Source organism: Panthera leo, chromosome C1, assembly GCF_018350215.1.
Source record: "Panthera leo isolate Ple1 chromosome C1, P.leo_Ple1_pat1.1, whole genome shotgun sequence".
Taxonomy (NCBI): domain Eukaryota; kingdom Metazoa; phylum Chordata; class Mammalia; order Carnivora; family Felidae; genus Panthera; species Panthera leo.
The window spans coordinates 79,563,823-79,576,159 of NC_056686.1; the positions used below are offsets into that span (position 1 = coordinate 79,563,823).

At 34.4% G+C, this 12,337-nt stretch overlaps 1 protein-coding gene across 4 annotated transcripts in view; it reads right to left on the reverse strand.

The window, feature by feature from the left end:
* The window catches only part of ARHGAP29 (Rho GTPase activating protein 29), a 63,729-nt gene that overhangs the window by 22,995 nt on the left and 28,397 nt on the right, over positions 1–12,337 (reverse strand). For all 4 annotated transcript variants that reach the window (XM_042952908.1, XM_042952906.1, XM_042952904.1 and 1 more), the window contains 9 exons: positions 11,457–11,553; positions 11,032–11,104; positions 8,380–8,428; positions 7,615–7,752; positions 6,668–6,732; positions 5,895–6,005; positions 5,722–5,802; positions 4,677–4,865; positions 3,822–3,959 (listed from right to left, as the gene is read on the reverse strand). In XM_042952908.1, the coding sequence (XP_042808842.1) occupies positions 3,822–3,959; positions 4,677–4,865; positions 5,722–5,802; positions 5,895–6,005; positions 6,668–6,732; positions 7,615–7,752; positions 8,380–8,428; positions 11,032–11,104; positions 11,457–11,553 (941 nt within the window). The remainder of the gene's footprint in view (positions 1–3,821; positions 3,960–4,676; positions 4,866–5,721; positions 5,803–5,894; positions 6,006–6,667; positions 6,733–7,614; positions 7,753–8,379; positions 8,429–11,031; positions 11,105–11,456; positions 11,554–12,337) is intronic.

Sequence of the window (12,337 nt, forward strand, 5' to 3'; positions counted from 1 at the left end):
AAACCTTCCAAAAATGAAAACCCTAAGCCCATTTGCTTTCGCCAGAGAATGCCACCAAACAATTGAAGAAATAACACCAGTTTCTCTTCCAGAAAACTGATAAGAAGGAACACTTCCCCATTCATTTTATAAGGCCAGAATTACCCTGATATAAAACCAGATTAAAAAAAAAATAGCAAGATACCAATGTCTTTCATTAACAGAGAAGAAAAAGAAAAAAATACTCAACAAAATACTAACAAATTGAATCCAGCAATATATAAAAAGAACAATGTATAACAACCAAAAGCAGCTTATCCAGGAATAAAAGACTAGAGATCAACACTCAACTATTACTATAATCCATCATATTAACAGACTACAAAAGAAAAACTGTGTTATCACATCAAATGATGCAAAAAAATCATTTGATAAAATCATCTCTTTTTTTAAAAAACAAAGACACAATTATAAATGTTTATAATAATTTAATTAGCAAACATTGCATATTTAAGTTTTGTAAATTGTATTTATACATTATTTGTTCTAAATATGTTCCTTTCCCATATTTAGGTGTACATGAAATAGTATATAAAGGTACCTATAAAAGAATTTAGAAAATATATACATATATATTAAATACATACTATAGCAGACAGATTTGCTAGTTTATGCTGTAATAAAAAACAATCCCAAAATTCTCAACAGTTAAAAAAAAATTCTCTCTTCATGATAAAACTCTCTGCAAATTAGAAAAAGGGAAATTCCTTACCCTGATAAAGGGCATCATCAAAAGACCTATAAGCTATTATATTTAATGGTGAAAGACTAAGTGCTTTGCCCTTAAAGTCCAGAATAGGACAAAGATATCTTCTGTCACAGCCACAGTCAGTGCAAAAAAGAAAAAGAAATAAAAGGAATACAGACTGGAAATGAAGAAATAAAACTGTCCTTATTAGTAGATAATATGATTTTCTATGTAGAAAAGCCCAATGTTTCTACAAAAAAAGTTCTAGGACTAATTTCAGCAAGGTTGCAAGATTCAAGATCAATACACAAAAATCACTTGTATTTCTGAATAATAACAATGAACAATTGAAATTTGAAATTAAAGAAATGAGTATGCATAGATACATACACATAAATTATATGTGGTATGTATTTAATCTATTTATTTATTTGTATCAATCACATTCACAATAGCCGCCCAAATAAATACATACATACATAGGTTTAAATCTAACAAAACATGTGGAAAACCTTTATGCTGAAAACTATAAAATTCTGATTAAAAAAATACCATGTTTCTAAATAAGTGGAGAGACATACTCTCTACATGGATTGAGCAACTCTATATATATTTAAGATGCTACATATACAGTCAATTCTTCCTATCTGATCTAAGGTTTAACACAATTCCAATTAAAATACTAACAGGCTTTGTTTATAGATACAGACAAACTGATTCCAACATTTTTATGGGCAAAGAATCTTAAATACTCACAACAATTCTAAAAAAGAATAAAGTTGAAGATTCACACTACCTGATTTTAAGACTTGATATAAAACAGTAGTAATCAACATAGTAGAATTTGGGCCAAAGGAAAGGTACATATATCCATGGAACAAAATAGGGAGTCTAGAAACTGACCTATAAAAATTCGGTCAATTGATTTTTCACAAAGACGCAAAGGCAAATCATTGGAGAGGGCTCAATGTTTTCAACAAATGGTACTGGAACAAGTGGACACCTGTATTAATGCTTTTCATTTTCCATATTTTATAATGTTTTGATATCTTAAAAAGCTTGCTCGCTGGGGAGAGTCTGCTCCTCCCAGGGCTAACCAATTCTTAGCCCAGGGGTAGAGGGTAGAGGGGGCACATCTTTCATATACAACCTGAACAACCTCATTAACTAACTCTCACACACCAAGTCGGTATTTTCTCCTGCTCTGAATCATCCCAGGGCTAGGTGCAAGCAACTAGAGACCACCCCTATATCCCAAAGCACACTGGACTTATTCAAGCTAACCAATCCTATACTGCTTATCCTGATGTACCTTGCTTTTCCCTTGAAAACCCAATAAAGGCTATGTACTCAGCTTTCCCCTCACTCCTGCCTCTGCTTCACCAAACCTGGCACTTCTGTGACCCTGTGTGGCACAGCATGCTCCCTTCTCTCGGGAAATGGAAGTAAGCAGTTCATCTTTCAATAACATTGACCTCTCCATGTCAGCATTCAGTCATTTCCACAAATTAAAACCCCATGGGTATAATTTTAATACATCTATATGCAAAAAAATACACCTCGATCTATACTTCATGCCTTATATAAAAATTAAGTCAAAATAGATCATATATCAATGTCGAACTATAAAATTTTTAGGAGAAAACATAGGAGAGAAGTTTTTGTGACCTTTAGTTGGGTGAAACACTCTTAGATATAATGCCAAAAGCATGACCCATAAAAGAAATTCCTAAGTTAGACTCCATCAAAATTAAAACCCTTTGTTCCCTGAAAGAAACTGATATATGAATAAAGTTTCAGACTGGAAGACAAAATATGCAAACTCAACAATAAGAAAACAAACTCAAGTTTTAAAAACTGGCAAAACAGAGATTGCAAATAAGTCCTTGAAAAGATGCTCAGTATCATTAGTCACTCCAGAAATACAAATTAAAACAACTACCACTACACACGTATTAGAACAGTTAAGATATAAAAACAACAACTGACAAGTGTTGTGAAGGATGCAGAACTACCGGAACTCTCGTATATTACTGGTTAGAATGAAAAATGTTATGGTCATTCTGGAAAACAATGTGGCAATTTCTTGTAACGTTAAACAGACATTTACCATACCATCCAGTAAGCTCGCTCCTAGGTACTTACCCTAGAAATATGAAAACTTATGCTCACACAAAAACCTGTAAACAAATATTCATAGCAGCTCTATATTCACAATCACCCAAAACTCGAAACAACACAAATGTCCAACTGATAAATGCATAAACACTGTGGTACACTCATGTAACAGAATACTATTCAGCAATAAAAAGAAATGAACTATTGACCCATGCATAGCACTGATGAATCTCAAAGACATTATGCTGAGGAAAAGAAGCCAGTCTCCAAGTTACATGCTATAGGATTCCATTTATATGACACTCTGGAAAAGACCCACCTATAAACACAAGAGCACAGGTCAATATTTGCCAGGGGTCAGGGTTGGGTAGACAGTCTGACTACAAAGGGGCAGCATGAGCCAAATTTTTTGGAGTGATGGAATTGTTCTGAATCCTGATTGTGATGGTGGTGGTTACACAAATTTATACATGGGTTACAGCTTGTGAAATGTATACCCAAAAAAGGTATTTTGTATATAAACTTTTAATAAAAGTCATTTTAAAGAGGCAAATGAAAATATTTGAGGGAAGGATACTTTTTCCCAAATAAATCATTGGGTTCAATTTTAATATTTAGTTTATGCAAATTTTGAAGAATAGATCTTATAGTACTGATAGAAGTTTCAATGGTCAAATCCATTTTGTCAACCAAGTTAAGAAAGACAGTGGCTTAGAGGCATGTTCAAACTCTCAGACTTTAATTTTAATTGGACAAATCATCAATCCACGGGGTGGCTGTCCAGATAAAAAATGTAACTCACATCATATACTGCTATGAAAAACTGAAATTCAATTTTCAAACTCTAAATGTTTCATTAATCTCAGAAATTAAATCCCTTAAGAATCATGACCCATCAAGCATCGCACTCCCTTCTGCAGATATTTACTCTTTTTTGCCCCTGGCCTTCAAAATACTGAAAGAAAAAAAAACTTACAGCTTTAAGGGTAAGATCACACTGAAAAACAAGTTTCTGGAGTTGTGTTAAAATTTCTCTTTTGGTATTTTCTAGATCGTTTCGTCTCTCTTCAACATTTGTCACACAAACTTTGTAGAGTTCATTTGCTTCTTCTACCTTCAGGAATATCACAGAAAAAAAAAATGACACTGACCACTAGAATTTATATTTTAAAACAAATACATATATAATAAAACTCAATTTAAATAATTGAAAAATCTTTTTATACAAAAATTATGAAATAATCTTTCAAAGAGAATATTTCTAAAGATAACAATGTGTTCTGGTCAGTGATTCATGGGCACCTGACTTTAATGGACAGTCAAGTAGGACTTACAATTAGTATACTATGTACGAAATACATGTGTACTTCTATTTAACAGCCTTTTCTATTTACAGTCACCATTTTCTTTATAATCTTCTTATAAACAATATAAAGTTCCAGCCTAGCTTTGCTATCAGGTACTGGAATCAGTATACAGATACACACAGTTGCCTAAAAGGTGAACTTCCTGAACAATCAAGTCAAAATATTAAACTACTGCTTTCTCTAAGATACTTTTTCATAAACAAACCCAAAGATTTAGAAGGCAAAAACCTCTTAGCATACTGATTCTCAGGCTGTGGATCCCACCACCAGCAGCAGCAGCATGACCTGGGGACCTGTTGGAAGTGCAAGTTGCCTGGGGCCAATCCTAGAGCTACTCAATCAGAAACTCTGGATGGGGGGGGGGGGGGGGGGGGGGCAGTAGCCTGTTTTAACAAGCCTTCCAGGCAATCCTGAGCCTTAGCAGATTATTGCTAATTCAACTTGCAAACAAAAAAGATGATTACTTTTTGCAGAGCCTCCTCTTCCAACCTTCGCTTTTTTTCTAGCTGCTTGTTGAGATTTTTGACTACTCCACCAGTTGAGCACAGATGCTCCTCTTCTGCACGAAACATGGAAGATTTTGCTTTTTCGTACTCATCCTGACGTTGCATGCATAACAGTTTTGCCTTTTTAAGAGCAGTCTCTGTTTCAAGCTACACAGAAAAAAAAAAAAAGACTATTAAATGCTGAATAAGAAACCCTAATGTATAAGCTTCTTTAGCATATTCAACAAGCTAATTAAGACAGCATTTTAGAAAAACTACAGAGTAAGATGCATCTTCTACGGTAGGTGCTTATATACTGCAGATGATTTTAGATATTCACAAATAGGTAGATGAAACTCCATCATAACTTGTTTTATTTATTTATTTATTTTTTTAACGTTTATTTATTTTCGAGACAGGGAGAGACAGAGCATGAACAGGGGAGGGTCAGAGAGAGGGAGACACAGAATCTGAAACAGGCTCCAGGCTCTGAGCCATCAGCACAGAGCCTGACGCGGGGCTCGAACTCACAGACCGCGAGATCATGACCTGAGCCGAAGTCGGCCGCCCAACCAACTGAGCCACCCAGGCGCCCCTGTTTTTTTTTTTTTTAATTTACATCCAAATTAGTTAGCATATAGTGCAACAATGATTTCAGGAGTGGATTCCTTAGTGCCCCTTACCCATTTAGCCCATCCCCCCTCCCACAACCCCTCCAGTAACCCTCAGTTTGTTCTTCATATTTATGAGTCTCTCCTGTTTTGTCCCCCTCCCTGTTTTTCTAGTATTTTTGTTTCCCTTCCCTTATGTTCATCTGTTTTGTCTCTTAAAGTCTTCATATGAGTGAAGTCATATGATTTTTGTCTTTCTCTAATTTCACTTAGCATAATACCCTCCAGTTCCATCCACGTAGCTGCAAATGGCAAGATTTCATTCTTTTCGACTGCCAAGTAATACTCCATTGTATATATATATACCACATCTTCTTTATCCATTCTAGATGAAACTCCATTATAATACTAACCATTTTATTTTGTTCCTGTTTCCAAAGTTCTTTTATTTCTTTCCTTTGTTTTTCCATTTCATTTTTCCTCCCAAGTAGAGGCTGTCAAGAGCATTTTAAAAAAAGGAAAAAAAGCTGTTATCTAAAGGTATGCTGTTGTTAAAGAAATGCGTATTACACATATACATTTTTACCTGCACAAATTTGTTGGCTTGAAGTGCTGCGATTGTTTGTTGCAAAAGATGACTGTTTTTGATATCACTAAGAAGAGCACTAGTAAATAGAGACTGCAATGGCATAAACTCCTAGAATTCAAAATTGAAAAGTAAATTTTCCAATAGAAATAGCACTAAAGTTCTAGATCTCCCATTACTCTTCTTCAGAAGGAGAAATTTTAAGTTTAGACTTTTTTTGCAGAAAAACTAGTCATAAATACGACTATATGAAAAACATACTGAAGAATATTAATTATAAAACTAGGTAGCAAAACTAGTGGCTAACAAGACAATCAATATTTGCATAAAATTGTGAATTTCCTCATTTTTTTCCATAATGGGTATCCATGTAAGTTTAAAAGGATTTTAAGTCTAGGGGTGCCTGGGTGGCTCAGTCAGTTTAGTGTCCAACTTCAGCTCAGGTCATGATCTCATGGTTCATGAGTTCAAGCCCCGCATCAGGCTCTGTGCTGACAGCTCAGAGCCTGGATCCCACTTCGATTCTGTGTCTCACTCTTTCTCTGCCCACACCTGCCGCCCCCCAGCCCCCGCCCAGCCTGTGCTCTATCTCTGTCTCTCAAAATTAAATAAATGTTAAAAAAAAATTTTTTTTTAAATAAAAGGATTTTAAGTTGAGCATTTCATTTATTTCCTATATTAACTACACAATTTTCTGATTTTGAGAGGCACTATCGGTAGCTCATCTGGGTAACCTCTTGGTACAAAACCCTAGGAGTTCACTGAACACTTACCTGCATTCCAATGTTACTTCTAGTTGCTTCTGCCAACTTGACAATATTTCTAGTGGACTCCAATTCTGAAAAGGTCAAAGAAAGTATCAGAAGGTAAATTAACTTATTTTTCCCTTCTATACTCTAAAATTATTTGTAATTCCCAATTTAAAGAGTGAGCACACATAGTAGTCTGCATCATATGATACTATGACTCTTAACCAGAAATGCTCATGAAACCCACTAGGAAACTTTCAAAATATAGTTGCTTGGCCTCAATTCTTAGGAGATGTGACCTAGGCCTGTGTATTGCCCTTTTATAAGGCTATTCAGGTGATTCTGATGGGCATTCCCTATAAAGGGCAAATAATGTGGTAGAAAGAGCACAGGCTTTGGGTAAATCCCATATTCTTCCAGTTACTTATATAATCCTAGGCAAATCTGCTATCTGACCTTAGGCAAATCACCTGTCTTGTTTGCCTGAGCTGTAAAATGGGAAGAATTCTTTTCTTGCCTTCTTTCCAGGGTTTTGGTAAGGATTAAATGAAGTACAGGATGTGAAAGTATTTTGTCAACTGAAAACACTGGGGAAAAAAACCTAACTATTAAGATGTTTCTATCGCCTGTGCTCATACACCTATTGTTGCTTTTATTTCTTTTAACCATATTATCTGATTGCAATTCTTTTCACCCACTGGAGTATGACTTCCTTAAAGTCAAAGACAGTATACTATTTGTCTTTGTGTTCCCAGATTGAGTGGTTGGCCCACAGTAAAGTTCAGTAAGTACATTTATTGTAAGAAAAGTCTTTCTTATTTCAAGAAGAGAAAATGGACAATGATTTTATTCACTACAATGAAACAGCTACTAATTTGGAATCATATTAGTCATCGTCTGTAGAAAATGAATTGTGAACAATTTAGTTCTTACACTCCAAAGTTAATCAGATGCCCTAAAGGGCAACTCACCCAAGTTAAGCTTCTTCTCAACCCATGAAACTATGTTCTTGGTATATTTTGACCACGTTTTAGCATAAGACAAAGCCAATTCTACAGAATCAGTGTTCTTTAATAGCACGCTGTCTAGCTCTATGGGAGAAAAATTTCCTGAAAATAAAAATATCAAGTATATATTAAATATCAGCACATAACTCTAAGCAAAGAAGCATTCAAATCCTAAGATGTTCTTCAATGAAAACTGTTTTAAAAAAATTCAAGTGGCAAATTTAGACATAAAGGTCACAGTTCAAATTTAAAATGGTTTTAAATTATAATGTATGTTTTATTCTTAATATATATTCGTATTATTCATCAAGTTACAAGCCCCATAGAATTTTTTTAAGTTTATTTATTTATTTTGAGAGAGTGAGAGAGAGCGGGGGGTGGGGGCAGAGAGACAGGGACAGAGAGAGACTCCTAAGCAACTCCACACTGTCAGTGCAGAGCCAGATGAGGGGCTCAAATCTGAGATTGTGACCTGAGCCAAAGTCGGACGCTTAACCAACTAAGCCACCCAGGGGCCCCAAGCCCTTTAGAATTCTTGACCAGTCTCTCCATTATCTATCTACTGTAGCAGGTTTTTTCCCTTAAGTATTTATGTAAAGTTTGATACATCAGTTTGTGTTAAAAATGAACACTTTAGGTTACCAAGCAAGACATTAAGTAATCCAAAAACATTTATGAAAAGTAATCGCAAAAAAATTTGACTAAGATTTTAAGTACCTCAAGCATTACCTTTTTCATTAGATGAGTCCACCGATTCCACAGAAACATTTTCAAAAGACTTACAACATGGAAGAAAACAAACTTAAGATTAGAGCAGAAGCTAACAGATTTCTGCTTCAGAAACTTTTCATTCTGATTTGTTATGTGACATAATTCCTGTTAAAGAATGTCAAGTATTTAGAACTCTAAGGGCTTAAGAAATCTGTTTAAATGCTATGACATCTTATAAGAATTGTATACCTATTTACAACTGCAGTTCTCAAGATCTAAGAATAAATAACCTCATTGTTTGCTAACAGCATTAATTAACATTAATAAATCCATTCAAAACATACAATTCTGCAAATTTTAAAAATATTAGTCAGGAAGTTATAGAAGCAATCTAAATATTTATATTGTCACTTAAACAGAACACAAAGACCTGTTTCTTCCAGCCATCTTTTACCATTTTATCATATAATAAGCATTTCTCTGAAGGTCTAGTGAACAGCTTAGTGCAGAATGTTCTATGATGATGGAAATGTTCTGTATCTGTACTGTACAATAAGGTAGATACTAGTTACATGTGGTTATTTGAGCATATGAAAAGTGGCTAATGTAAATCAGAAGTATATTTTTAATTTTACTTAATTGAAATTTAGAGTTACATATGGCAAGTGGCTACCTTACTGGACAGTGTAGGAAAACATATCTACCAAAATTGTGAGATCTTAAACAAATTTGATCTCTTTGGTTGGGCAATACAAACCATGCAGGGATTCAATGCAAAAGGGATTAAAGAGACTGGGTTTGAAGTCCAGCACTCACTTAGTAGCTGTAGGACACCGGGCTCAATATTTAAGCTCACATAACTTTGGTTTGCCCTCTGTAAAATGGGGATAAGAACACTACTTCCCTAAGGCTACTTTAAGGATTAAGATGATGGAGGCTGAGCACAGTGCATAGTACATAATAAACAGCATTAAGTAAATGGCAACTAGTATTTAAAGATATTTTTAAAAACTCTTCACCAAAGTAACTTAACTTTATGATTAGAATTCTATCATCATGGACCTTTAAAGCTCAATCTCGGTTTAATTAAAAACTGCAAAAAGGAAAACAAGGTGCAAAAGAAAAAAGGAAAAAGTATTTTCCTATTAAGAATTATTATAATAAGCGTGAACAATAGAGGCACAAAAACAAGAAATACGAGTCACACCAAAAATTTTAATTGTCCAGAGCTGTCACACTGATATAATGTTATTATATCTTCTGAATTAGTAGTTATATTTAAAAAATAAAATTAAAGGAAAATTATAAATGATAGCAAAATAATTAAAGATCACTAGTGTGATATGGTTTATACATTATCCTTCCTGACTAATCAATGGATGACTTCAGAAATAATCATAATTGTTTTCTCAGTGTTACTGTACATATAACAAATACTTCAATTAGTCATTCATATTTTGTATCATTTTAAGAAAGATCTGCAGTTTTTATACTATTTTGATAGAATACAAATACTTGGCACAATTCCAAGTATTTGCTGAAATCTTTTTGGATTTGAACATTCTTAACAAGAAATGAACAACATATGTCCTTATTGCAGTTTTTTAAAAATGATTATTTATTTATTTATTTATTTATTTATTTATTTATTTATTTATTTTGAGAGCAAGTGAGAGAGAGGCAGAGAGAGGGAGGGAGAAGAGAGAATCTCAAGCAGTCTCCAGTTGTCAACCCAGAGCCTGACACAGGGCTCAATCCCATAACCATGAGATCAGGACCTGAGCTCAAATCAAGAGTTGGACGCTTAACTGAGCCACCCAGTGCCCCCTTATCACAGTTTTGAAAAATAGCTTCTTGCATTTAGAGAACAATTTTTAGTCAAACAAAAATATTACTATTATAAATCTTTAAAGCAATATTCTACAAATATTCTTCATGTTCTATTATTCCACAGCAATTTTTCTTCAAATTGGGAACCAGAACTGCAATCCTCTGACATAATACTCTTAGGCAGAATTAAGACCTTCAGGTCTACTAATAAGTGTTTCATGGCAACAAACTATAGGCTGTGTAAAAAGATTAACACCCTCTCTACTTCTTGCATTATTTTTCTGTTTCCACCAATCTTTAAGATCTGTGACAATGTCAGGAAGAAAAAATGGTTAAGAATTACTTACTAAAATTTTGGACCATATGACATATAGATTCATTACATAAAACACCATAAAACTATCAGAGATAGTCTTTTAAAATGATAGCTCCACTTAGAAAGTATAATTAAATTTTTGCTCCAGAAACTGACCATAATTATATTTAAAAAAATTTTTTTAATGTTTATTTATTTTTGACAGACAGAGCATGAGGAAGGGAGGGGCAGAGAGAGGGGGAGACACAGAATCGGAAGCAGGCTCTAGGCTCTGAGCTGTCAGCACAGAGCCCGATGTGAGGCTCGAACTCACAGACTGCGAGATCATGACCTGAGCTGAAGTCGGACGCTCAACCAACTCAGCCACCCAGGTGACCCTACCATAATTATATTTAAAATGAACTGATCTGTTTTTCTTGCTCAACTCAAAAACTATCAAAGACTACTGCTGAGATTAAAATCAGGAAATTACTGGAATATTATGTTAAAAATATTAAACTCTCTTTCACACAAACCTGGCTTACCTTACTTTCCCGAGAAACAGGCAGCCGCAATAATGAATCATTGCCTACATCTCCCATAAGGAAGTTTGTCAGGCTATCCAGGGAAGTAAGAATAAGAAACAGAAATAAAAAGACAAGTCATTACATTGCTCTGTCACAGGCTTTACATTCAACATGTAATATAGAATAAATTTTTTTTTAAGTAAGAACCTTAGAAATAAACTCCTAGGAACTTATTCACATAGTCACTTGCAAATGGATGTTGCTTCTGAACAGCTCTAAAGACACTGGCAAATACAGTAATAAAACAATAATGAATATAGCTTTTCCAGTATTGTGATAATATTTTATATTGGTTAATATTTACTTTCCAAGTCTCTACTGAATTATGTGACATACTCTGAGATACCCAGGCCCAAATTCTTTAAATGACAGTCTCTACTTACATATTCCCAAAGGTAAAGGCCAAGGTTTCAATGGAAGAAAATACTTCTTTGAAGAGATCGTTTTTATTTTCTTCATTAACTTCTGTGAAGTTCACAGCTATGGGGAAAGGTTGGTTACAATAAATGAGAGAGAAAACATTTCATTTTTTAATTGTTTTTTTAATGTTTATTTTTGAGAGAGAAAGAGAGCACACGTGAGCACGTACATGATCAGGGAGGGGCAGAAAGAGAGGAGGAGAGACAGAATCCCAAGCAGGCTCCGCGCTGCCAGCCTGGAGCCTGACAGAGGGCTCAAACTCACTAACTGTGAGATCATGACCTGAGCCAAAATGAAGAGCTGGATGCTTAACTGACTGAGCCATCCAGGTGCCCTGAGGGAGAAAACATTTTAAACTAGATTCATACAAAGTCATTTAATCTCTTAAAAATTCACCATTACTTCTAGAAGCACTAGAAGATTTGGGAACTGAGAAGCCTAATACACACAATGAATATGATGTTCAAGTTCTTCATTAAGAAAAATAATACAAAAGAATCAGCTTGCATAAAAGTAGCTGGCATTCCAAACTTCCTACTCCATGCATTACATAATTTGACACATCTAAAAAGTGATGCAATGTGAAATCAATCCATCTTGAAGTCACAGAGTCCATATTACTTCAGACCTCTCATTAAGAGCACCCTATTTTCTCTATGTTTATTGCTTTATGGCATTTAAAAAAATAGATAAATGCACTGTGGGCCCACTTTAGTCAAATGAACTACATTTTTCACTAAGAATTACCACTAATTGACACCATATATACATTTGACATAGCATAAATCCTACATACAAAGCATATCACATAAACACCCAATGCTTTAGAAAATTTAAATTCCTA